This window comes from Vombatus ursinus, unplaced genomic scaffold (genome assembly GCF_900497805.2).
Source record: "Vombatus ursinus unplaced genomic scaffold, bare-nosed wombat genome assembly UNPS02009573.1, whole genome shotgun sequence".
Lineage (NCBI taxonomy): Eukaryota > Metazoa > Chordata > Mammalia > Diprotodontia > Vombatidae > Vombatus > Vombatus ursinus.
This window is the reverse complement of record NW_020949351.1, coordinates 5,218,331-5,245,672: the sequence shown is the minus strand read 5'-3', so window position 1 is coordinate 5,245,672 and position 27,342 is coordinate 5,218,331. Positions and strand designations below refer to the sequence as shown.

General features: G+C 36.0%; 1 protein-coding gene across 2 annotated transcripts in view; it reads right to left on the bottom strand.

Annotated features, from left to right (window-relative positions):
- The window catches only part of CDH7 (cadherin 7), a 197,432-nt gene that overhangs the window by 18,016 nt on the left and 152,074 nt on the right, over positions 1-27,342 (bottom strand). For both annotated transcript variants that reach the window (XM_027852481.1, XM_027852482.1), the window contains exons 8-11: positions 11,278-11,414; positions 8,540-8,661; positions 7,366-7,483; positions 1,023-1,274 (exon numbers count right to left, since the gene is read on the bottom strand). In XM_027852481.1, coding sequence (XP_027708282.1) covers positions 1,023-1,274; positions 7,366-7,483; positions 8,540-8,661; positions 11,278-11,414 — 629 coding nt within the window. The remainder of the gene's footprint in view (positions 1-1,022; positions 1,275-7,365; positions 7,484-8,539; positions 8,662-11,277; positions 11,415-27,342) is intronic.

The window sequence follows — 27,342 nt, the reverse complement described above, 5'->3', positions numbered from 1 at the left end:
TTACATTTACTTGAGAACTTCTGAAGCTTTATACCACATGTGTGAAATTTTAGGAAATTATTTTCCCTTTTGTTTGTTTTGCCAGACCCATAGGATAGATACTACTTTAATTTTGCATTTTCATGGCTTCATTGTGATCTGAGTTTTTAAAAAGTCAGTAATTAAGAGATAAAGCAACATAATTATGCTCACATGCAGAAAAGCAGATCTAAGTGCATTTCACATCTTCCCAAATCTCTTTACCTTTGCGTAGGGTCATTCATACAGGAATGAATTAGCCCTTAGTTAAATGGATAATTTGTTGGGATACTCCATTCCCCAACCTTGCTGATTAACTGAGTTATCTGTTATATTGTATAACTGACTTAAATAGTTATTAATGTATTGAGTGAACTTCTGGATCAAGTTCACAATTTGTAAATATGTCTCCTGCTTTGTCTTCCATTCCATGACCATTCCATTTATGCTATTAATTTAATCCTACAAAAAAAGAACACCATGTAAAAGATACTCTGGCTCTTCTCATTAATTTACAGCAGTTGCAACTGTTAGCATTTGAATAAACTTTACTGATCAGAGAATATTTGTAAGGAACTTTTAAAGGAAAAATGAAATGGTGGGCTCTCAGTGGGCAGATAAGGCATATACAGTAATCTGAAAATAAACAGCTGTGAGATTTTTTAAAACACCCTTTTAAAAAGCTATTTTAAAATGGGAACCATTTATCTTCAACTGTTTTATAAGATGAAATTGATATAATTCCTCATGAGCTTTACTTTAAATGTGCCACCGGAGGCTGCTCAACTTTGATATAATTTATCTAAATTTGGTGCGCCCAAACAATTAACTTTGTATTTCTTAGTGATATAAAACATCACTTAGTGTAATATTCATGTTAACTCCCTAAGTAAAACTAAAAGTAAATAGTATGGAATATAGCCAAGTACCAATATTTGTGCTCTTGTCCTTGCTCTGTCTACTATGCTAGGACAGGGAAAATGGGTAATACCTCTGGTACCTACCTAATAATGTCAGGACACAGGCAAGGATTGCTATAAGGGCTCCCGTGCTAAGTCCTGCTGGTAAAATGTATGCCTCTGCATTACACGTTTGAGCTATGCCATCTGCATCACAGTCACATACTCGGATGGTGAGAGTGTTGGTACTGCTAAGGGAAGGAGAACCACTGTCCACGATAAAAATTGGCAGGTAGTAAACAGACTGTTCTTGTCTCCGGAATCCATTTCTCCTGGTGAGTACTGAAGCAGTATTATCTAGGATTAAGAAAGAGACAGGTGTAAGGCATGAACTTTGGTGGAATACTTTACAAACCAAAACAGTCTTTCCCTTGAGACTCTTGATTAACTGTGTATTGTTGTGTTCTGTTTCTTAACTGGATAGCCTTCTATGGAGATGATGTCTCTTAAGTTTTTTGTAATCTAACATTCCCTTCAAATTTGTTTTTTTTAAGGCTTGAGAGATGTGCTTCCATTTATCAGTCAGACTTTAATACAGTGATTGCTGTGGAAGAAATACAAACCATTTTACTCATGTATGGCTCTGAAAAAGTTATGAGGTAGTACTACAAATTATGTAAAAAGTATCTATACTATTATATTAAATGGCACTTAATATTCTCACATATTTGTTTAACCATGTTAGAGAACCTTAGAGAAGCCAATAACAAATATCTCCTATTGCATATGATCATGATTATTCCTCTGCTCAAAAATCTTTGGTGGCTCTCCATTGCCTACCAAAAATGAAAGAAAACAGGAACACCATGAACTACTTAGCCTGGAATTAATTATAGGCTCCTTACAGTCTGTTTCCTAACTACCTTCCTCACATAACTAAACAATATTCCTCTTTATAAAGCTCCAGACAGAATGGACTACTTGTTTTCCCAACTCCTAATCCTAAATACTTAGATATATTCCTCACATCTGGAAGGCATTCACCCCACTCTAGTCTTAGCCTCCTGTAATTCTCCTCTTCCTTCAAAATCCAGACTTCCTTTATAATTATTTATATTATATTATATTATATATTTAATTATTTATAATTATTTCCCTGATATCACCTACCCATCATGCCACTTCCTTTTCAATTCTTTCCTTGATATAACTACCTCTTCACTCTAAGAAGTGATCTCTCTTTCCTAAAAAATCTTTCATGCCAAGGTTTTACTTTTTCTATATACTTAATCATATCTGAGCTAACAGTATATTTACTCCAACTCTCCCACTGCATTTATAGTTTCCTTCTTTAGGATAGGGCCTATGCTGTTTACCTTCTTTGTATCTATGGTACCCAGTATAATAATACCTAATGAATGTTTGATGGATTGAATGTAATATCCTAAAATGCCAAAGAAAGGTCTCATACATCAAACCTGTATTTCCTTTCCTTGATCAAATGCTGAATTTTTCACCTGTGATGATCAACAGCTTTTACACACTGCTAAACCAGATGTTGGAATAAGACAAATGGGATAATGAAACTTTATTCATTTATTTTTTAATTGAGTATACCAAATTCCTCAAGAGAGGAATTTTGTGATTACTGCCACATTTAGAAAATGTTAGGCAACCACTGAGTCAACAAACAATACATCAGGCACTATATTAACTAATGAAGATACAAAGGCAAAAAGCAGTACCTGCCCTGGAGGACCTCACATACTCTCTTTCTAATGGAGGAAACAATGTAAATAACTAAATACAAAAAAAAAAGATATATGTAGAGAAGCTACGGGTAACCTCAGAAGGGAAGGTGCTAAAACCTGGGGAGTGGGGCAGGCACAAGGAAATCTTCTAAAGAAGGTGGAATTTGAATTGTTACTTGAAGGAATTTAGGGAAATTAAGAGGTAGAGGTGCCAAGGGAGGGCATACCAGGCTTGGGGGACAATCAGTGCAAAGGCCTGAAGAAGGAAAGTGGAATGTCATGTGTAAAGGAGCAACCAAGTAAGGCATGATACCTGATCTTAGAGGGCTGGGAGGGGATTAAAAGGTGAGTGGAGGAAGGATTGGAATGGGGGGAGACCTGAGGCAAGTAGACCAATTAGAAGTCTACTGCAATAGTCCAGGCAAAAGTTGGTTGAGGACCTGATGTAGAGTGGTAACTGTGTGAGTGAAGAAAAGGAGAAATAAATGAGATTTTGTGAAGACAGAAATGATAAGATTTTGTAGCAGATTGTATATATAGGGTATTTGTGAAGAATCAAGAAATGATGAAAGGAACAGTTTCAGAGAAAACCAGGAAGCCCTCAGAACTATAACAATGTATACAAAGATTATAGAGAAAAATAGCTTTGAAAGACTAGATCCCTGATCAATGCAGTGATAAATCAAGAGTCAAGAGCACTAAAGATATCCTTTTCTACCCTCCTCTTGCTAGAGAAGTAATGGACATAAAACTCAGAATGAGACATATATTTTGCCAGTGTAGAAATTTGTTTTGCTAGACTATGCATATTTATTGTGAGTTTTCTTTTTCTTTCTTTTTTTTTTTATTATTCCTCTGGGGAGAAGAGGGAGAATTAGATAATAAATGTTTGCAAAAATTAACAATCGTTTTTTAAAGAAAATTACAGAAGTTCAAAAGAATGCAGGGGATTTTGGATGGGGAGAGGGGAAGATAAATTCTGTTTTGGAATTTTGAGTTTGAGATGTTTATAGGACATCCAACTTGAGATGTACAAAAGACATTTGGTAATGGGAGCTTGGAGATTAGTAGAGAGACTAGATCTGAATTTATAGATGGGAAATCATCATCATAGACATGATAACTGAACTCATGGAACTGATGATGGCAAATTGCTTCCATTAAATCAATCTTCTGGTAAAATGTGAAGCTGGTGAGGATCTCATCAAGGGGCAGATAAATGGTCTGAACCCAGGAAGACTCATCTTCCTGACTCCAGGCCTGGCACTGTATCCACTGTGCCACCTTTCTGCCCTCCAGTTGAATTTAGATTACATAAATTTTTCCTAAATCTAGTAAGCACTATGCAGTGATTTCCTCTAGCTCAGTTAAAGTAGCACCTGACTAGGAACAAAAGAGGCAGATGAGATCTGACAAGGCATTGGACAAGAATTCAAGTATACATGATAATGCTCACCAAATGTTTGAGAAAAGAACCATAGAAAAAATAGCCAGAGCAGGGGTGCTATGTAAGAAATAAGAGAAAGAATAAGTCACTTACTTTTCATTTCATTTTTGCCTAGACTCACATATGATTGAGTTTTTTTTCTTTAGGAAATAGCAAGAAGCACTGCTCACCCCAGGCTGGATTTGGCTAGCCTAACTTTATTGATGCCTCTTGAAAATGAGTATTGAATGCAGAATAGGTTCGTAGATTTAGAACTGGAAGGAAATTTACAGATTCTATAGATCAATCCAGTCAATTTACATATGAAGAGTTAAAGCTCAGAGAGTTTAAGTGAATTGCCCATAGGCAGAAAGGAAAGAAACACGCATTTACTAAGCACCTATTAAGTGTCAGGTATTGTGGTTAGTGCTTTACAAATATTATCTCATTTGATCCTCCCAACAACGCTGGAAGGTTGGTGCTACTATTTTTCTTACTTAACAGCTAAGGAAACTGAGGCAAAAAGAAGTTAAAAGACCTGCCCAGTATCACTCAGCTAGTGAGTGTCTGAGGCTGGATTTGAATTCAGGTCTTCCCGACTCGAGGACCAGCACCCTATCCACTGTGCCACATAGCTGCCTCTAGTGCCATAATCACACAGGTAGTAAATTATAGAACTAGAATTTGAACTAAGGTCCTTTGACTTTAAACCTGGACTTGACTACAGCACGAAGCCGACTTAGTTCACATTACTTGCCCACGCTCCCACTGCTGCCATTGGTCTAGTGATTCTCTATTCTCTGAATGTTTTACTTTTAGGCTTTGCATACTTTACTGCCCATGCCACTCCTGGCTCCAAATTCTCTACTTCTTCCTCCAGGCAATGAACTCTTGTCCACCAAACTCTTGTCCTGCCTAATCCAACTGAGAATTTGTACTAAAGCAGTAATGATGTTGTATTAAAAGGATTACCATTATGTGATTATAATTTTAACGTGTGAATGTTGGTCATCTATACTGTGATGGAATTCTTAAGATTATCTGAATATGTGTTAACTAACAAGCTAGAGGATTGATTGGCTAAGAAATCATGATAAACTCTATTTCAGTTAAAAAATGCACAGGTGGGAATAAGCATGAATGTAGTCAATTTTACTGACTACATTTTAAGGTGTACTGGCTTATTTTACTAGCAAAGATTTTTTTTTTTGTTTTTTTTTGGTTTCTCCCAATCTATACTGTTAGTAATTCAGTGCCAATAATACCATAATGAAAGAGCAAGCTGGATTCCATTCTGTTTCCAACATCATCAACAAAATGGTAAGCTCACTTGTGATTGCAGAACATTTATTACCTATGATTAAATGAGGCAGGAAGAACACAGCTTGATTTTCAGATCCCATCTGCCTAGCTCTCTCCATCTCTCTCTTTCTATGTATATATGTATATGTCTATGTGTGTGTGGATACACATACACACACGATTTTCTAAGGAAGTTATAGAAAGAATAAATATGAAACCTTTAAAGGCTACCATTTACATTTAAAAATCAGTACCTGCATTTTAACAATTGTTCATGTGCATTAATGTTTGTGAATACTTGTCCCTCCTATCAACAGAATGTCAAATGACACTAAAATGTACTCATATGCATATTGTACTATTCAAGTATGGGTTTGAAATCTAAAATGTCTTACACAGCAGTAGAAAAAAAAAACTAACATGTAGACATATGAGAGGTACATGATGAGGGTTCCTGTTGGCCAGAGTATTGGCCATAAAATATATATAGCTGAAGAGTGACTTATATTTTTAATCAACCTCTTCATTTTGTAGAAAATTATAGAGTACATTTATAAAATATTTTGCATATTTCATCTCATTTGATCCTGGCAATAACTCAAATGAGTTAGATAATATACAAAGAAACAAGTACTAAGCCTCAAAGCCAGGACTCAAAATTAGTGCTTGTACTATGGATCTGTGGTCTTTACAATGAACCATATGAATCCTTCATCTAATCATGCCTGTCATTTCCTGGGAACAGGAGTCAAAATTACCTGAGAACTCAAAGGATTGTATGGGTCAAGAAGAAAGAATCTCTTCCTACTTATTATCCTCATTTCCTTTGAAAAGATCATTTCCAGAGGAAGCAAGATCAAAGTCCCAACAAACCTATGCATAAATGCCTGCCATGGATTTATGATCTCTCTGCCCGTTACCCCAGAGCATCCTAGAAAACAGTGTCTCCCCTGGTGACAACAAAGCTATATGCCAATGGCTTTCCTTTCTCATAGCTACCAAGGTGCTTAGACATCAGCTGCACAGGGAATTTCTTACTGCCAATATGATGCCAGAAGAGAGGCCTTGGAGAACATCATCTTCCCTCTTTTCTGATAAAAGAGCAAAATGTAGCCTGTATGAAAGGTAAAACTGCATAGAAGAAGGTATATAGTCTAGGTAGCACACTTGGATAGTGTTAGAAATTAGAGATACTCACAAGGTTACTTTCCTGAGACAACTCAACAAAATATATTTCTATAGAAATTGGGGGCTTCTTCCCCCAACCCCCACCCCGGCCTCTCCTCCTAGAAAACTGATTTGCATATAAAATCTAAAACAGAGGGATATTGAAGGTCTGGAATCTAATGCTGGGTGAGAACATTCATTACAATTCAAATTATCCCTTATAGTAGTTGCAAATCCCTTACTTCTGCCAAGAAATAAATACACTGAATATGAATTAATGTGAGAATATAGCCTATTAAAAGTATGTGGATATGTTTCCTCTAAAACTTCTTTTAAATAAATGATATAATGATTGAAAAGGAATGCCACAATCTCTGTTTAAGTTTTAAATTTGTAGTTTGGACTTAAAAAAACAAAACAAAACAAAATGTATGGAACAAAGCATAAAGCCTTAGGAAGGCAGTCAACTGTTACCCTTTTTTAAAGCTAATTTGAATAAAGAGCTTGATGTAAAAAAAGTGAAGCAAGTCACTTGAAGGAAAAAAAAAAGGAGAGAATTATTTGACCTCCCACTCTTTTGCTTGAGGCTTAAAATGATTTAAACAACAGCTTCTTCTTCATGACAGCTAATCCATAGATAAAAATTACTTGAGGGGCTCATTGCCCTTTAATTAATGTCCTTGTGGCAAAAAAAAATAATAATCTATGTGTCTCATAATCAGCATTACTGAGCTAAACAACAGGGGGCTACTCAGCAAATAGCCACCTGCTGAGTTCAGTGATAACTGTCACTCTGTCTTACCTTTGTTGTCCTTTAAGGAAAAATTGTGATTATTTGCTGCATCAGCTGTTAAGCTGAAGTAAAATTGGTGACCATTGGATGGCTCATCTTTATCGACTGCACTGATTTTCTGGATAATCTAGAAAGAAATATTGGGAAGCATGAAAAAGAATAGGTGTACTATTAATTGGCAAATATGCAAATGAAGTATCAAACATATATGTGTCTTGTTGAAACAAGATTTTATAATGACATCAGTAGGTCTAAAATGATATGATCTAGCATGCTAGTGTTTCCTGACTTTTTCCAAGTGTAATGTTAGATTCCTCCTCACATCCCTAGACTTCCCCATTCCATAGTCTCTGTCCCCAGCTGTCCCCTACAGCTTTTTGTTCCAGGCTTTATAGGAAGATCCCATTAAAAGCACCATTGTACCTTTTCTGCTGAGAGCTCTGGGTAGGTATAGAAAGAAACTGGTGAGGAAGGTGTGAGAAAAGAAGGAAAGGAAAGAGAATCCTTGGGCTGGGTAATGGGGTTTTGAGGCCTGACTGCTAAGGATTCCTTTTTTGTTGCAAATATAAATCTTCAGTGTGTAATGATTCCTCTCAGTAAAAAATACTGTGCAGAAAGAAAAAAAAAGAGAGAGAACCACTGAATTTCAAGCTTCTAGTGTCTAAAATTTTAATGAGTGAATTGTGGGGATAAAGGAGGGCCATATATTAAAATTATGAAGTAAGTTCATTTTCAAATTTGTCCATGAACTTATTATTATTTTTTAAGCATCAGAAACAAATAATACCGTAAACCTTTATTGTAAGGACCACAGACATCTTAGCATGATACAGACATATAAATCAAACTGACATCAGTTGTATCTGACACTTATTTGAAGGACAATATACTTAAAATATACCGGTACAGCAGGGGATAGAAACTTCTTGGAAGGAAATCTGAGACATCTAACCATTTACCAAGGCATTTTTAATTTTAAATATTCCTTCCTGAGGAATTTTCACCATCTAAAATAGACCAGGATTTGAAGGTTACTTTCATGTTAGTTTATGTTCCATCTAAAAGTATTAGTTAAATTGATGAAATAAGGAGTTACAGTTTATTTTAAGGGATTCCAAAAGAACAGCAGCATAACTTAAAGAGAAATGAATCCATTTAGGAACGTGTTCACAGTAATTCCTACCTGACCAGGTTGGGCATTTTCACAGACAGTGGTCTCATAATCCATGGCAAATTCAGGAGCATTGTCATTGATGTCCAAAATAGTGATGGCCACATAGCCTCTTCCTATTTGAGATGGATTCTCTAGATCAAAGAGAAAAGCTTCCTGTAAAATACTCATCTGCTAAATGTTTCTACCACTCTTTTGCTTTGAAATATATAAATTAAAAAAATAATAAATAAAAGTAGTCATATCCTAATAATAACACTTTCATCTCATGTCCATGATGTAACTTTATTAATAATAAAAAGGGGCCAAAATAGAATGTAGAATTAGATTCCAATCCATTTTAGAGCTTAAAATGACCTTAGAGAAGTAATGGGTAAGAGACCAGACATAAAGTTAGGAAGGCCAGTTCAGATCCCACTTTTGAAACTTACTAGGTATGTGACCTTAGGTAAGCCATTTAACTTTTGTTTTATCTTCTATTTCTTCCTTTTTAAAATAAGGGGGTTCGTTTTGATGTTCTCTGAGGTCTCTTCCAGTTCTAAATCTTTGAAATTATCCTAAGAAGTTAGATAATTTAATGAAATGTTCCTATTTTAGAAATATTTAATTTGAGACTGCGCTGCTCTGGTCTTGACTTTCTGGACTTCAAAATCATGCATCAGCTGCCATCTCATCCTAGAATTTCCCTAAGCACTTGTGGCTTCCTTACACTAGTAGAATAGCTAACCACCCCTATGGCACTCCCCCTTCCCCTATAATCTCTCTGCCAGGCCTGTCACCTTCTGTCATTGGTAAATTACTCCAGGTGTTTCTATTCTGTGGAGGGGCCTAGGTGGACTTGCTTTCATTCCCTCCCCACCCCATTCCAGTCCTGACTTTCTGTACTTCAAAAGCATGGCCCCACATCAGGTACCTCATCCCTCCTTCCTTGTGCCCCATCCCTATGCACCACCTCATTTTTTCAGCCCCCTTCTGTATGCTATCTTCTACAATTAGAATATAAGCCTCCTTGAAGACAGGGACTTTTTGTTTTTGCTTTTATTTGTATTTCCAGCACTTACTACAATGGCTGGCACATAGTAAGCACTTAATAAGTTATCCATCCTCCTTCCATCCTTTTCTCCTTCCCACCCTTCCTGTTTCTCTCTCTTCATCCCTCCTTCTCTCACTTCCTTCCTTTCTTCCTGGTGACTTGGCCAATAGCAACTGAGAAGAATATGGCTGCATAATTCTAATATTTCAGACTCATCAGAAAGAAAACTTCCTCAGTATAGTTCATTAGTTTTCCTGGAATGATACATTGCTGTGAGTTGAGAATGTGGATCAAAAAGGAAACTCTTCATGTTTTCCAGGTTCTATCCTTCAACAAACAAACTTTGATAACTTTGAGAGTAAAACTTACTATATCATTTAGAAAATAAGATCCTGATTATATCCAAATAAAACTCGTTCCTTTCCATTTACCATGCAAAAGTGTTTTATTTGTAACTGTGCAAGTTATTTATGCTGAAACAAACATCTTTCCTTGGAGTGCTGCAGATACTTTCCACAAAGCATTTTTTTTTAAATACTGAAATTTAAAATGTTTTAAGTAATGTGACTCAAAATTTAATGCTATTTTAAATTAATATTTAAAAGTTATTTTATATACATAAAATACTTCACACACACACAAATTCTGAGACAGTCTTAATGGAAATCTGCTTTCTACTAATTCACTTATTTTTAGTGGTTTCAGATCAGAGAATAGTATTAGAGGTGTCTCAGAGAATGGAGAGCTGTTTCTAGCACCCAGGACAGTGCTGGACACTCAGTGAATACTTGTGCATGATGTGTTGTTGCCTCTAATTCAATCAACTAATCTTTTTTTATAAAACTGCCATATACATATTTAGGGATATTTAAGGATGTGTGTGAGAGTTTAGATCGATGATTTCATCAGTGAAATCAATGTGGAAACTCCCTCCACCAAAGAAGAGTGACAACTTGGCTATTCTATAATATAGCCATAGCTTTTATAGGAAGCCTTCCCTTTACTTAATTATTTCCTAATAATCCTATATATAACTTGTTTGCATGTTCTCTTCTGGATTAGAGTATAAGCTCCTTGAGGGGAGGGACTGTCTTTTGCCTTTTTTTTTTTGTATTCCTAGCACTTACCATAGTGCCTGGCACATAATTGGTGCCTAATAAATGTTTATTGATTGATTACAAATTGATTCATAGCTGTCTTGGACACTGAGAGGTAAAGTGAACTCTTATGAAAATAGAGCTAGTAAATGTCAGAGGCAGTAGTACAGGGCTGGTCCTTTATTATACTAAGCTGTCTCAGAAATTTGAGATAGAAAGATAGATTGGTAGATGTTTGGTATATTGGATAAATAGAGTTAGGGAAAGAGAGAGGCAGATATTGCTAGAGATGTAAATATTTACATATTATATACTTTTTTTTTCATTTACAGGCTAGGCATTGTAAAATGAAAATAACTCCATAAGCCACACAGAGAAATTAATAATATCAACAGATAGTCATATTTTATAGATTATTTTCTTAAATATTTGTACATACAAACAGATAATTTGTATATAAAAACAAAAAAAACCAGGAATTATTAAAGAATATTGGAGTATTTTCAATTTTTAATGAAAATGAGAAATTATTATAATTAATATTAAATTCTTAATCTTGCAAAATGCATGTCCACACACACATACCCCCTCTGCTCCCAAAACTTTAGTTTTTCACTTACGACTTTCCATTGCCAGTACTGTGATGTTATGAACAGCATTTGTCTCCCGGTCCAAAGACTTGGCAGTTGTAATGACTCCACTGTTGGCATCAATGTTGAAATATCTCTCCAAGTCTGTGTTTCTGTCTATTGAGTACCTAATTGAAAGGTTAAGGAAAACTTCAAGATTTATGTTTAATTATAGTTTGCTAAAAAATGTTTCGTTGATTGCATAAGAAACAAAAGTAAAAAAAAAAAATCTGGATACTGCTCTTGCTACATTATTTCCAAGGTCATAATACACTAGTCAGAGAGGCAGTGTGACTCAGAGACTAGAAGTCTGGCTTTGGAGTAAAGAACTGGTTCAAGTCTTCGCCCTGAAAAATTCTGACTTTGTGACCACAGGCAATTCATCTGCCTTGTGTTCTGTTAGCAGCTATCTCTATAAACAAGTTTCTGTTTTCTGTCAGTGGTGACAAGTTACACACCAGGAGGTTTCTTGTATTAAAAAGGCTTTAGTCATCTTTACCTGGTTTTCCATAACTTTCTTAGCTGCTTCTGCTTAGCAATAGTCAGACCAGGCTAAATAAGATCTGGTGACCCTGGTGAAGTTTTTGGGTTTCTTTAACTATTAGACCTTCCTTCTATTCCTCACTTTGATCTTTTCACCTCCTACTAATCCCTTCACTTTAGTTGCCTTAGCCTGTTTTTATTGCATCCTTCCTCCATAGTTTGTTTCTTATACAATCATGTGTTTCATGTTGCTGAAATAGTTTCCTCCTTTCTCTAGTAACAAGGTGAAGTAGAAAGGGTTTTGAACTTGAAGTCAAGAGATCTGCCTTCTTGTCCTGGCTCTTCATCTTATTAGGTGGTCACATTACTTAGCTTCTGTAAGTTTGTTTCCTTATCTGTGAATGGGAATAATACTGACAACCTTACACACACACACTTAAAGAGAGAGAACGAGAGTAATAATACTCCAAAGAGATAGCACAGTTTCAGAGAAACCTGAGATTTTTATAAACTGATACAGAAGGAAGTGAGCAAAAGCAGAACAATTTATGCTATAACATAAATACTATTTTTAAAAATTCTGAAATACTTAAGAGCTCTTCGTCAATCAATCAATTTACTAATTAGTCACGATTCTAGTGGACTGTTGTTGAAAGAGGCTACCTACCTGCTCACAGATAGCTAGATGATGGACTCAGAGTAAAGAATGAGATTACCTGTCTATCTATCTATCTATCTATCTATCTATCTATCTATCTATCTATCTATCTATCTATCTATCTATCTATCTATCTATATCTCTATTTAGACATAGCCATAGCCATTGCCATGGCCAACATTCTTATGTGGACATGAAATCTGTTTTCCTTGGCTATGCATATTTGTCACAAGAGTTTTGTTTTTGTTCCTTCCTATAGTGGGGTGGGGTAGATGATAGGAAGAGAAAAATAGATTTTTGTTGATTCAAAAAATTAAATTGTTAGACATAGACTTAATATATTTAGTTGATTGATTACTTCATATACACTAAATTAAAAAAACTTAAAAGCTGTGAAATTAAAAAGGAAAAATATGTGAATCAAAAAAATCAGAAAGTGAAAGAGACTTTCAAAAGGATCATTGTTTATATAATAATCATATATTGATTCAAGAACTTCTTGTGTGACATACCATTAAAACTTCATGTAAACCCTCAAATGGATCTCATAGCATTGCATGATCTATTGAGTGGATTACAAATGTAATATATCAATAGTAATGTTAGAACAGAATTTAAAAAATCTATTTTTCTGGTATAAGGCCTCCCCTTTCCTTCCATTGGAAATAATACAAATGCTTCATGATTCTCTCACCTCACTTTGGCACTGAGGTGATTCTGAGTTGTTGTCAGCTATGCCAGTAGAGTTCAGCATCTGGCATGTTTTACCAGACAGAGGAGCCTGGCATGAGTGTGTCGGTCATCAATGAGTAGCTGAGCTACATTCAAAGAGGTCCATTTTTGGCCACAACCACCAAAAAAGGCCAAATACAAACTGTAGAGGATTGGCCCTCTCCATAGACTGAATATTGCACCAATGGTACAAACCCATTACACTTCTTCCTCCACTCTAAAATCCAGTCAAACTGATTTTTTCTCTATTCGTTATTCCATTGCCCATCTATATGCTTTTGCACTGGTCATCCCTCATGCTTTAAATTCTGTCTTCACCACCTTTACCTTACAGAATCTCATTTTCTTTCAACATGCAGCCCAAGAATTACCTTCTACATGAAGTCTTTCTTAGGTCCCCTCAACTACTAACATTATTCCTCCGTAATAACCTTGTATTTGTTCTGTATATGTATACAGACTTATATGTATACATTATGTCTCTGTTATGATAGAACATAAGTCTTTGAGAGTCTAAATCATTTTATTCTTTATTTTTGTAATAAAATAAATTTTTGTAGTCCCAGCACCTAGTATGGTGATTGGCACTTAATATATGCTTGTTGATTGATATTGAAGCAAATATGTATTAAGTAAGCATGTATTAAACAATAGATGTACTGTAAAATATCTGTGGAGAAACATTTCAAACTCATTGTTGTGAGCAGGTGACTATTGATTCTGGCTATTCCAAAAGAGGGTAAACATTGAGAGTTTCTATCAAAATATTTCAACTGAGGAACTGGAATGGACTTTCTATCATTCAAGGACTAGCCTAATTATGTTTGCTAGTATAACAACAAAGTTGGAGAGTGGATGATGACAAAAAAATAAATAACAGCCACTAATGTCAATTGTCAGTTAAAGGATGGAGAAGTTAAGGTCTATATCCATGTAGGAAGTACAGAGATAAAATCATGAAGATGAAATTTATGTACTTTATACACACTACAAGAATAAGACTATATGTACACAGTGCCCAGAGTACCAGCAGATTCAATCAATTTGTCAACTTTAAAAAATTACAAACAAGCAATTTTGCTAAACTAGTCAGCAAAGTAAAAATTGTCAATCTCTATCAATCTATACATGCAAACAGAGAAAGACAAGTATTTTTTCCTCATATCTCATGTTTATTTCTATTGACCAATCACATGCATATTCCTATTAATTCTTCCTGAAAATATTTACAAATTTTTAAGCTCCACTATGTGCAAAACATCCTAAGTGCTGGGGATTCAAAGACAAAACAGCACAGTCCTTGCCTTAAGGATCTTTCTTTTGGATTTATATGAAGCAAAAGCAATGACAATCTGCACAAGTCATTATTGGAGCTCAGTCTTTTGCTTTTTTTCTGTCTTGCTTTTGCTTATTTTGTCAATACAGTGATGTAACTCATCTCAGTGACCTACAAAGAGATTTGTCTTTATGTTGTATCTAAGTGAAATAGTAGATATGTCATTTCTCTTTCTTTAAGGTGCTCAATGAAAAGAAAGTATCCTCATTCATAGAAGACTAGATGTCTATATCCTTCCAGTGTAAAAAGGCAAAGAATTTTGATGCAGCTCCCACAAGGGCTAATGTTGGGAATAAAAGATCTTTTAGGGGGTGGAGCCAAGATGGTGGAGTAAAAAGCAGTGACTTGCTTGAGCTCTCCCCCAAACCCCTCCAAATACCTGCAAAAAATGACTCTCAACAAATTCTAGAGCAGCAGAACACACAAAAAAACAGAGTGAAACAAATTTCCAGTGCCCTGGATGGTTGATTGGAAAGATCTGTTGTACTGGATTGGGAGAGGAGTGCAGTTCAGCATGGGCTGCACAGGCAATGATGGGACCTCAGCATACCTGGAGCAGGCCTCAGGGGACTGATTTAAGGTGAACTGTGGCAGTTTCCAGACTTCTCAACCCACAAATGCCAATGACAACTTAGAATGACAATAGGAAGGGTCTGTTAGAGTTTGGTGAGAGAGGAACTTGGTCTGGCCCCAGTGCTGGCACAGCCCTGGGACAGTGGTAGCTTCCAGAGTTCTTGACCCACAGATGGAGTGGGGAATCCAATGGCTGATCAGAGGGGGATTGCAGGGATCTCTTTGCTGATGCTGAGGCAGGATTCTCTTGCTTTGCCCCTGCTTGGATCTGAGTTGCAATCCTGGGTAGTAGTCTTGAGGCGAGGAGAAGAGCTGGTATGGTGGAGCTTGTATGGGGTGGTAGTAGAGAGGGAATTCTCCTCACAGTTCCAAGGCAGAAAAGAGTGCTTGTGGTCATTCATAGACCAGAGCACAGACCAGGAAAGGAGTAAATACCTCACCTTTGATCATACCACCTTGGAAGAACTGAAAATTTACAGGTCCCTAGAAGTATCTCTGAAAACAGCTGCACAAAACTCCTGAAGCTTGGGGCCATACATACTCCACACTGGAAGCATACCCCTACCCTAACAAAGAGTTTAATAGTCAAGTAATTGGCCAGGAACATGAGCAAACAGTGCAAAAAAAAAAAAAGTCAGACCATAGTATCTTACTTTGGTGACAAAGAAGATCAAAACATTCAACCAGAAGAAGACAACAAAGTCAAAGCTCCTACATCCAAAGCCTCCAAGAAAAATATGAATTGGTCCTAAGCCATGGAAGAGCTCAAAGAGAATTTTGAAAAGTAAGTAAGAGAAATAGAAGAAAAACTGGGAAGAGAAATGAGAGTGATGCAAGAAAATTATGAAAAACACATCAATAGCTTGCTAAAGGAGAAACAAAAAATACTGAAGAAAATAACACCTTAAAAAACAGACTAACCTAAATGGCAAATGAGGTCCAAAAAGCCAATGAGGAGAAGAATGTCTTAAAAAGCAGAATTGGCCAAATGGAAAAGGAAGTCCAAAAGCTCACTGAAGAAAATACTTCCTTAAAAAATTAGAATGAAGCAAATCCAAGCTAATGACTTTATGAGAAATCAAGAAACTATAAAACAAAACCAAAAGAATGAAAAAATAGAAGACAATGTAAAATATCTCACTGGAAAAACAACTGACTTGGAAAATAGATCCAGGAGAGATAATTTAAAAATCATCGGACTATCCAAAGGATCAAAAAAAAGAACCTAGAAATCATCTTTCAAGAAATTATAGGGGCAGCTAGGTGGCACAGTGGATAGAGCCCCGGCTCTGGAGTCAGGAGGACCTGAGTTCAAATCTGGCCTCAGTCACATAACACTTACTAGCTGTGTGACCCTGGGCAAGTCACTTAACCCCATGGCCTAGCTAAAAATAAATAAATAAAAAGAAAAAAGAAATTATCGAGGAAAACTGCCCTGATATTCTAGAACCAGAGGATAAAATAGAAATTAAAAGGACCCACCAATCACCTCCTGAAAGAGATCCCCAAAGGAAAACTCCTAGGAATATTATAGCCAAATTCCATAATTCCCAGGTCAAGGAGGAAATATTGCAAGCAGCCAGAAAGAAACAATTCAAGCATTGTGAAAACACAATCAAGATAACTCAAGATTTAGCAGCTTCTACATTAAGGGATCAGAATATGATATTCCAGAGGTCAAAGGAGCTAGGATTAAAACCAAGAATCACCTGCCCAGCAAAACTGGGTATAATCCTTCATGGGAAAAAATGGGCATTCAGTGAAATAGAGGACTTTCAAGCATTCTTGATGAAAAATCCAGAGCTGAATAGAAAATTTGACTTTCAACTACAAGACTCAAAAGAAACATGAAGAGGTAAACAGGAAAGAGAAATCATAAGGGACTTATTAAAGTTGAACTTTTTACATTCCTACATGGAAAAATGAAATTTGTAACTCATGAGACTTTTCTCAGTATTAGAGTAGTTGGAGGGAATATATATAGACAAAGGGCACAGGGTGAGTTGAATGTGAAGAGATGATATCTAAAAAATAAAATTATGGGGTGAGAGAGGATTGTACTGGGAGAAGGAGAAAGGGAAAGGTAGAATGGGGTAAATTATCTCACATAAAAGAGTCAAGAAAAAGTTTTTACCATGAGGGGAAGAGGAGTGAAGTGAGAGGGAATGAATGAATCTTACTGTCATCAGATTTGGCTTAAGGAGGAAATAACATACAAACTCAGTTGAATATGGAAATCTATCTTACCCTACACAAAAATAGGGGGGAAGGGGATAAGAGAGAGGGGTATGATACAAGGGAGGGCAGATTCGGGGAGGGGGTAATAAGAAGCAAACATTTTTGAGGAAGGACAAGGTCAAAGACAATAGAATAAATGGGGAGGTGGGATAGGATGAAGGGAAATATAGTTAGTTTTTCACAACATGGCTATTATGGAAGTGTTTTGCATGACTGTACATGCATTACCTGTATCAAGCTGCTTGCCTTCTCAAGTAGGGTGGGTGGGGAGGGAGGAAGGGAGAGAATTTGGAACCCAATGTTTTAAAGACAAATGTTAAAAATTGTTTTTACATGCAACTGGGAAATAAAATATACAGGTAGTTGGGTATAGAAATCTATCCTACCCTACAGGAAAATAGAAGGGGGAGGGGATAAGAGAAAGGGAAGGGGTGATATAAGGGAGGGCAGATCAGGGGAAAGGGTATTCAGAATGCATGCCATCTTGGGGTGGGGGAGGGGAGAGATGGGAGAAAATTTGGAACTCAAAATCTTGTGGAAGTGAATGTTGAAAACTAAAAATAAATGAATTATTTTAAAAAAGATCTTTCAATCATCAACAGTTGTTCTATATGATGCAGTACAATAAAGTAGGTGAAAACAGGAAACACAATTCTCATATGTCATACTTTCATGTCATTATTGAAACAAAAGACCTGTTACTTAGCTTTGGGGACCAAATGATCCTTTGAACATGCCCATTTATCACAGGTTCTTAAGTAACACTAAAATTTAGAGGGTGCCTGGTTTATGCATCTCATGGATACTCTGAGTTTACAGAATGGACACTACCTAACAAAACTACCTGCCAAACTATCAAATCAAGACAGGTAATAATAACTCCCATTTATATAGCATATCATTATAGTCACAATGGCAAATATTTATATAGTACTTCATAATAATAGTAACAGAAATTTATATGGAACATCCAGCTTTGCTAAGCACTTTTCTCACAACATGAGTTGTGCAAGCAATATTGTCTCCATCGTATAGATGAGGAAACTGAAACCCTAATTAGTCAAGTCATTTGCCCAAGATCACACAACTGGTGTTAAGTCAATCTTAGACATACCACATATTTTAATGCAGAGTGTCTATGGAAGGTTAGTTTGGTTGATCAGCATGGGCTACATCCATATAGAGGGTCTGCCCCTGTGTGGGTAAGCTTTGCTTCACTCCATTGCCACAGACTATACCCTTGAATTCAAGCAACTGATCAATTAATCAATTAGCATTTATTAATCACTTACTATATGCCAGGTACTTTGTAAATTACTGAGGATAGAAAGAAAAAGATAAAAAAATAGTCCTTGTCCTCAAGAGGCTTACATTCTATTGGGAGAGACCACATACACATTAACATATAGAGTAGATGGAAGGTAGCCTTTGAAAGGAAGGCACTAGGCTGGTGTTGAGGGATGGGGAATGCCTTCTGTGCTAAGTCTTAGAGTAACAGAGAGATGCTAAGAAGCAGAAGTCAGGAGAGAGAGCATTGCAGGGACAGGGGACAGGAAGCACAAAGGCATGGATTCTCTATCTACTATGTAATTAAGCATTATGTCTGGGGAATGGCAAGTAGGAAGGAGAGTGTAGCTGGACCATAGAATGCATGGAAGAGAGCAGTGTGTTAAGAGTTTTAAATGCCAAAAAGAGGGGTTTATATCCAGATAGGAGATCATGGGCCAGTCTACACATTACCATTACCTTTAATTGTTCAAACAAAATCCCTCTCAATAGAGGAAAATCATCCAGAGAAAGATTACTTATTTTAAAAAATGATCTATGCTGTCTTCTATGAATGATGACAGAGAAAATATGGGTTTGGGAATTATCCATTTTTTATTAATAAAAATCTCTCAAAAATCTTATCAAATGTGGAAGAAAAAACAAGGAGTGCATGAGAGTAAGGTGTAGGGAGAAGAGTTTTCAATAAGTCAGTTTTTATATTCTGCCTTCTATGGAGTTGACTAGGACCTAAAATCCTCAAGGTCTCTACTTGAAATAGAAAGTTCAGGTCAATTCATAGGGTCATTAAGAAAGACAAAACACATTCAATTAGTTAAGTATTTTTCTACTTAAGAACTTTTTTTACAGATATACACATCCATATGTGTGTATATCCCCATAAATATTTCCTTTCCTCACTAGTTCTTTTTTTTCCTTGACAGTAATGTAGTTGTTCTCTACAAATTCATTATGGTTCATATTCCAAACCCAGAAGTCATTCCAATTATTATACAAAGCCTTTAATAATGCCCAACATAGGAGTGGTTTTCTTTCTGTTGCCATACTAAAAAGTAAAGAGAGACACTCAAAAGCTGATACTGAAATGTTATTGTAAAATAAATTGTAGTACATGAATTTGATGGAATATTATTGTATGATAAGAAACCATGAAAAATAGTAAAAATTAGAATTATATGAGCTGATATAATGTGCAGGAAGAAAATCTAGGAAACTGATATAACCACCTACAAAAATGCAAATGGAAAAATAATAATGAAAAAATAAAAACTGAAGGTCAACCATGAGATATAAGAATTCCTCCCCTTCCTTTCTTTGCAGAAGTAGGGACTCCTGATGTAAAACAATGCAAATCATGTTAGACTTGTGGATATGTTGGTTAGTTTACTGAAATTTTCCCCCTTTATATAATTTGTTTTTAAGGCATGGCTTTCTCTCTGAAAGGAAGAGAAGTAAGCATAATGGTAAATATATATGATACAAAAGATGTAGATTAAATAATAACACGTTAATTGAACAAATAAATATGAGCCAAACACAAAGTAAGTTGTTTTCCATCTAAAATGTGTATAGCAAAGCTGTATTCATTCTATGGAGTCTAAATAATGCAATACTTAGTAATGTTAGAACACTCTATCTGAGGATCAATAAGCAAAAATAAGTCAAATGCCCATGTGTATCATAACTGTTTCCAGAGAATCCCAGAACACAAATACAAATACTTTTCTCATACTTCAGTTTTAAATGGAAAATGTTTCCCATATTCCAAAGCCTTATTATCTCCAACAGCCTCCAGGACATTTCCACCTGTATATTTTCCCAGCACTTTAGATTCAATATGTGTAAACCATATTTAACATTCTCCCAAACTGCTGTTTCATCTCACTTCACTATTTCTGTCAGTCACTCAGTCAATAAACATTTATTAAGTGCCTACTATGTGGCAGACAGTGTGCTAAGAGCTGGGGATACTAAAAGAGGCCAAAGATAGTCCCTGCCCTCAAGGAGCTCACAATTTAATTGAGGAGATAACAAGGAAACAAATATGTACAAACAAGCTCTCTTTCTCTACACACACACACACACATTTAAAAGAGGGAAGGTCCTAATATTAAGAACAGTGGAAAAAGGAAATAGAAAATGGGATTTTAATTGGAACTTAAAGAAAACCAAGGAATCAGTAGGGAGAGGTAAGGAGGAAGAACATTCCAGGCATGAGGGACAGCCAGAGAAAATGCCTAGAACAGAGGCATGGGGTGTCATGTTTGTGGAAGAACAAGGAAGTCAGTGTCAGTAGATCAAAGAATATTTAGTGAAAATTGAGGGATGCTGGGTTTGAAGGGTTTTGAATGCCAAATAGAGGATTTTGTATTTGATCCTGGAAGCAATAAGGAGCTTACTGAGTTGGGGTTGGGGGAGAGGTGTGTGTGTATGTGTGTGTGTGTGTGTGTGTGTGTGTATGTGTGTAGTATGGATAGACCTGTCCTTTAGGAAAATCACCTTGGTGTAAGAATGGGTGACGGATTAGAGAGACACTTGAGGCAGGGTGACTTAGTATCAGGATGTTACAGTAGCCTAGGCATTAGGTAATTAGAGCTGCACCACAGTGGTGTCAGTGTCAGAGGAGAAAAGATGATGAATGTGAGAGATGTTGCAAAGGTGAAATTAACAAGCCTTGACAACAGATTGGATATAGAAAGTGAGAAATGGTGAGGAGTTACAGATGATACCCAGGTTGCAAGGAGGACAGGGAAGATGTTGTTGCCCTCTGCAGTAACTGGGAGAGGGGTTGGGGGAAACATAATGAGTTCTGTTTTGAACATGTTGAGTTTAAGAGGTCTACTAGATATCCACTTTGAGACAGCTGAAAAGGAGTTATAGATGCAAGTTTAGAGGTCAGCAGAAAGTTTAGGACAAACAAGGTAGGTAGATTTGAGAATCAACAGATTAGAAATTGTAGTTATATCTCTGGGAGCTGAAATAGTATAATGGGAGAATAGAAGAGGATTTAAGACAATCTTGTGAGACACCTACACTTAGAGGGAGTGATCTGGATATATCCAGAAAGGGACATTGAGAAAAAGTGATCTGAGAGGTAGGAGGAGAACCAGGAGGTAGGGATGTCCCTAAAACCTAAAGAGAAGAGAGTATCAAGGAGAAGAAGATAATCTTCAGTCAAAGTCTACAGAGAGGTCAAGAATAAGGACTGAGGGAAGACCATTGAATTTGGCAGTTAAAAGATTACTGGTAAATTTGGTGAGAGCAGTTTTGGCAGAATAAAGTCAGAAGTTAGACTGCAAGGGGTTAAGAAGAGAGAGACAGTAAAGAAAGAGGTGATGCCTATTGTAGAAAGCCTCAGCCACAAAGTTTAGCCACAAAGGACAGAAGAGATATAGGACAATAGTTAGCAGTGATGGAAGGATAAAGTGAGGGTTTTTCTGAGAATGGAGGAGATGTGGGCATACTTGTAGCCAATAGGGAAGGAGCCAGTAAACAGGGAGTGATTGAAGGTCAGCTATATCACCATTCACTTAATATTCCAGATTTGAAACCTCGATGTTATTTCTAATATCTAAACACTAAATAAACGATATCAATTCTGAATTCACCAGATCTTCCATTTTTGTTCCCTTGTCTCTATTTCCACTGATATATTCCTAATATAGGATCTCACTACCATGGTCCATGGCTAGTATGTTGACATTCATTGTGTGTTGCTTCATCCCACTTTTGCTGTAATTCTAAACTATCCTTCATTATACCAGGAGTGATGTGGCATAAACTGATGAGGTTAAGAGACCCTGTCATTTCCACTACTTTAATCAATTCCCTTATCTTAATCAAGCAATTAATCAATAAGTATATATTAAGTACCTAGTGTATACAAGGCACTCTGCTAGGTGCTAGGAATACAAATATGAAAGGGCCTTGGCTAGAAACCAAGCCATCTCACTGTGCACACTCAAATGAGCAACTGAGCCCTTATGTTCCTTAAACAACAATGTATGAGCTCCTTTGGGGACATGTTATCCTTAAGATCATGAAGTAGGAGTGTGGTATAGTTGAAAAAATCCTCCATTTTTAGTAAAGAAACCTTGTTTGGAATCCTAGTTCTCTTTGTGACTTTATATATAAGCTACAACTTTTCTGAGCTTCCGTTTCCTAACTTAGACATTCAGGGATTTACCCTGGATTCAATTCTATTCAACAGATACTTGTTAAGTACCTACTATGTAACCACAATATTAATAATGTTACCACAATAAAAATCCTTATTGATCTACTGAATGCACAGTGGAAATGCAGCTGAATTTTTAAAAATTCAGAAATTGAAATACAACGGTGAGTCAGATTATCCCAGCAACAGAGGCAAACACTAATAGAAATGGGCAAAGAGCCCAGTCCCCTTGACACCAAGTTCGTCACTCCGTTGAGAGTACACACTAACATGTTTCTTTCTAGAATCCTGAACTCTGTGCCCAACTTCATTACACATCCCAATTATATGTGGCATATGGTAGGCATGTGTTAGGCATGTGTTAGGCTACGTAAAACCTTAGTAAACCTAATCCCTCGATAAAATGACTCAAGCCTAAACACCTGATTCTTCAATCCTTGTCACACTGGTTTTTACAAGTCAGATTGGGCTTAATGTCAAGAAGTTCACACTGCCAATGCCTTCAGGTCCAGGAAAATAATACTGCTTTGTTTTTCTTGAAACATATGGTCTTCACCTAAAGGCATTTCCAAAAGTGTCGGGAAACAGTATCTAAAGTTTTAAAACTTTTTTTTTCCAGCTAATAAATTAATTTGGAACTGAAACTAACAGCACCCCAGAGAGTTATACTAAAACTATCCATATGCTGGCATTCTGGGAACAGCATTTTATTCTCTGATTGTTGAAAGTGTAGTTTCAATGAATTTCCCAGGTCCATCAAATCACCTATTTAATTTGTGTTCATACACAATCAGTTTATGAATCTTTTTTCTGTGTTATAGATTGTCCATTCTGGTTTTCATCATTTTATCCTCCAAGGGCTTAGTTCTGTCACCTAGTTTGACCAATAAATGTGTCCTATTTATTAACAATTAGCATATATATAGCACTTTAAGGTTTATAAAGTTTTAAAAATATTGTCTCATTTCATCCTCACAATAACCCTGGGATGTAGGTGTCATTATTATTTCTGTTTTGTAAATTACGAAATTGGCAAACAAGGTTAAATGACTTGCCTAGGTTCACACAGTTAGTAAGCATCTGAGGCTAGATTTCAACTCAGTCTTCCTGATTCTAAATCTAGTAGTGTTCTATCCACTGTGCCATGGTTTACTGTATGATCAGTATTAAGCTCAATTTGAAATCAATAAAGGAAAACAGCATGTGTAGTATCATCAGACACATAAATGTTAAAATGTGTGACCGGAAAGAGAGGTAGGTTATTCATTCAGCAAGAATCACAGAAACTGTTCTTTTGATAAGATATTAAAAGAACAAGAGAAAAGATTCCATGCTGTTGGATAGATATAACACTGAGAATTTAAGAACAAAAATCCCATAAAATAAGAAGGTGCAGACATTTTGTGATCTAGCTCAGTGGAAGAAATGCCCACACCAACAAAATTTCAAGCTTTCAAAGTACTAAAGTATTGTTCATAAGAAAAGTGAGCACAAGGCCAAGCACATATTTTGGAAAGTACCATGAGAAACAGAGAACAAATAATAGTAGCCAATGAAGCCAGGAGCTCTGTGGACACCTTCTTTGTCTAAAACACAAGAGAAATGAAACTTTTAAAGATAAAGTTAAAGAAAAAGCTACAACCAACTATTTACTTAACATGCACAATATAAACATAAACTCTTATGCCAAGAAAGGATTCTTCTATTGGTCCTGCCTCAATTCTTTACCATCTTAATTGAGCAGCATTCTATTCAAGACCTCCTCTTAGATATTTTTCAAACTACTGCTGTTCAATGCTTTGGCATCATGTTTCACCCTAATTGATTGTAGAGGACAAACTAGAAACCCTCTAGCATCCTTGCCCAGGCTCTGCTTGGCTTTTATGTCCTATTATCTCATTTTTTTGTTATTTGGCTCATCTTCCCACTTAATCACATCTCCAGTTCCTTTACTTGTAACCTTTTGCATCGATCATAGGAAGTCCTGGTTTCTAATGTGAAAAAAAAGAAGATTTATAATTTTTCCTCTGATTTATTAATTTTCTGGGAATGTTGTTAAACCCAAATACTCAACTGTATCTACTACCTCAATCATCTGCAAGCTCCCTCTAAAGATGTAGATGGCAATCCACCTCATACATCTCTTGTCCATGTCCTACCATAAGTTGGCCATAGGGGTTCTACCCATCATGCTTGAGTTTTTCTTTACTTTCTTTTGACATCACAGGAGTACTAGTAGAGAATCTGGGCTGTCTATTTATTAACCTTCCCCCTAGCTACATGGATGTCCCATCTTTTCTTCTAATCACATATTTCCCTGATGGCATCTTTTCAGGCTTACTCTCATTAGAAGTTCCTTATCAGAATATTATTGTGCTATAAGAAATGGCAAGCAGAATACTCTCAGAAAAACCTGGAAAGATTTACATGAATTGATACAAAGTAAAATGAGCAAAACAAGGAGAACATTGTATACAGTAACAGCAATACTGTATGTTGATCCATTGTGAATAATTTAGCTATTCTCAGTATTACAAGTATCCAAGTCAATTCTCAAGGACTTATGATGAAAGGTGCTGTCCATCTCCAGAGAAGGAATTGATTGAGACTGAATGCAGATCAAAGATACTTTTTTCTTTACCTTCTTTTTCTTTTTTTTTGTCTGGTTTTTTTTCCATAGCATGACTTACATGGAAATGTGTTTTGCATGACTACACATGTATAATCTATGTCAAACTACTTGCCTTCCCAATGGGGGAAGGGAGGGAGAGACTTTGAAATTCAAAATTTGAAAAAAAATTATGTTAAACTGTTTTTACATGTAATTGGGAAAAAAATAAAATATTAAATAAAAAATAGGTTCCTCAATAGTCATATATTGCAGTGTTCTCAAACACATCTTTCTCCACTGTTCTCTGTGAGATACTCATTTTGAATTCTTTGGTGATATTTATTCCATGACTTATTGCCATAAAGCAACATCAGTAGAATGATGTTATTAAAAAAGATGATGTTTTGTTTCCATGGGAAGTTTGGAGTATTAAAGGAGCTTTACAGTTTCCTAAAGGCAATACTGAATCCTGCTATAATGATGCTATAATAATTATAGTTCACTCCTTTATGGCCTTTTATAGTATACAAAGGCACTTGACCTATAGCATATTCACCAGCATAGACTTGAGAGGTCCTAACCAATGAAAATTCTCAATCAAACTAGCTGATTAGTCCTGAGACTGTGTGTATAGTTGGAAGAGTACTTGCGTCTTGGGTTCAGAAGATCTGGATTCTAGTCCTGGTTCTGACATTTAATCCTTTAACCTTTTTTTTCTCATTCTTTTTCTATCCAAAATTCTTAGTCAATATAAAATTCTTTGCCCCCTGAGGATAATAAGTGAAAGAGTAACAGAGTAGAAAATCAATAATATAGAGGGAAAAGAAAGGTCAAGATTCAGTAAACAGAAAAGAGTCATGAGTTTGAACAAGGTCAGATTTCAAACGAGAATACAAAGGAAGAAACTTCCTATTTCTTGAATAAAATCTATCTATCTCCACTAAAGCTTATCTTCAAAATAAGAAGCAAAAATCTTTAATCTGAAAAATTGTCAGAGAGGGAAGAGGGCTATATTTCTGCCCTGGCCAGAAGATGTCTGCAATAATGTGTTTAGTATTAGGCACTGTATTTTTGAAAGAACTCTTTTTTTAAAAGAACACGGAGAGGGAATTTGAGACCATGCTATAAGAAGATGGCCTGAAGGAATTGTAGTTGGTTTGCTTGGAGAAAGGAAGACTTGATATGGGGGGGTGGGGGGGTGGAACAGGGAGGATGGTAATTGTCTTGAAATACTTGGAAAGTTTCCACATCAATCAATCAACATTTATTAAGCATCCACTATGGTCTAAGCACTGTGCCATATGGAAGAGGCATTAATATTGCTCTGCTTAGCCCCATAGCATAGAATTAGAGGCAAATGGTAGTCAACTGCCCTGAGGCAAATTTTAGCTTAGTACAAGGAAAAAAATTCTCATAATAAGTACAAAACCCAAAATTAGAAAGTATTGTTTAGAAAAATTGAGTTCCCCATCACTGGTGGTCTTCAAGCAGATGACAGCTGGACACTTGTTGTAGATGGCATAACTGTTCAAGTATGAGTTGAACTAGATCACTTATGAATTATCTTCCATATCCTAAATTTTAATGTTCTATAAATATAGAACATGCCAGTGTGAATCTAATTTTTTTTGGATTTTATTTTCAGTTTTAGATTCATGATTAAAAAGAGAGAATAACTACTTCTCTCGCTCCATGTTCTGCACCTTCTAAATGCCTATTCTAAATATAATTTTCTTGTAGTATAATAATTATAATGATGATAGCTAATCAATAATGTACAATGAACAACTGTGAATGACTTAGCTACTTTCAGCAATACAATAATCCAAGACAATCCCAAAGAATTCATGATGAAAAATGCTATCCACCTTTTTCTTTCTTTCTTTCTTTCTTTCTTTCTTTCTTTCTTTCTTTCTTTCTTTCTTTCTTTCTTTCTTTCTTTCTTTCTTTCTTTCTTTCTT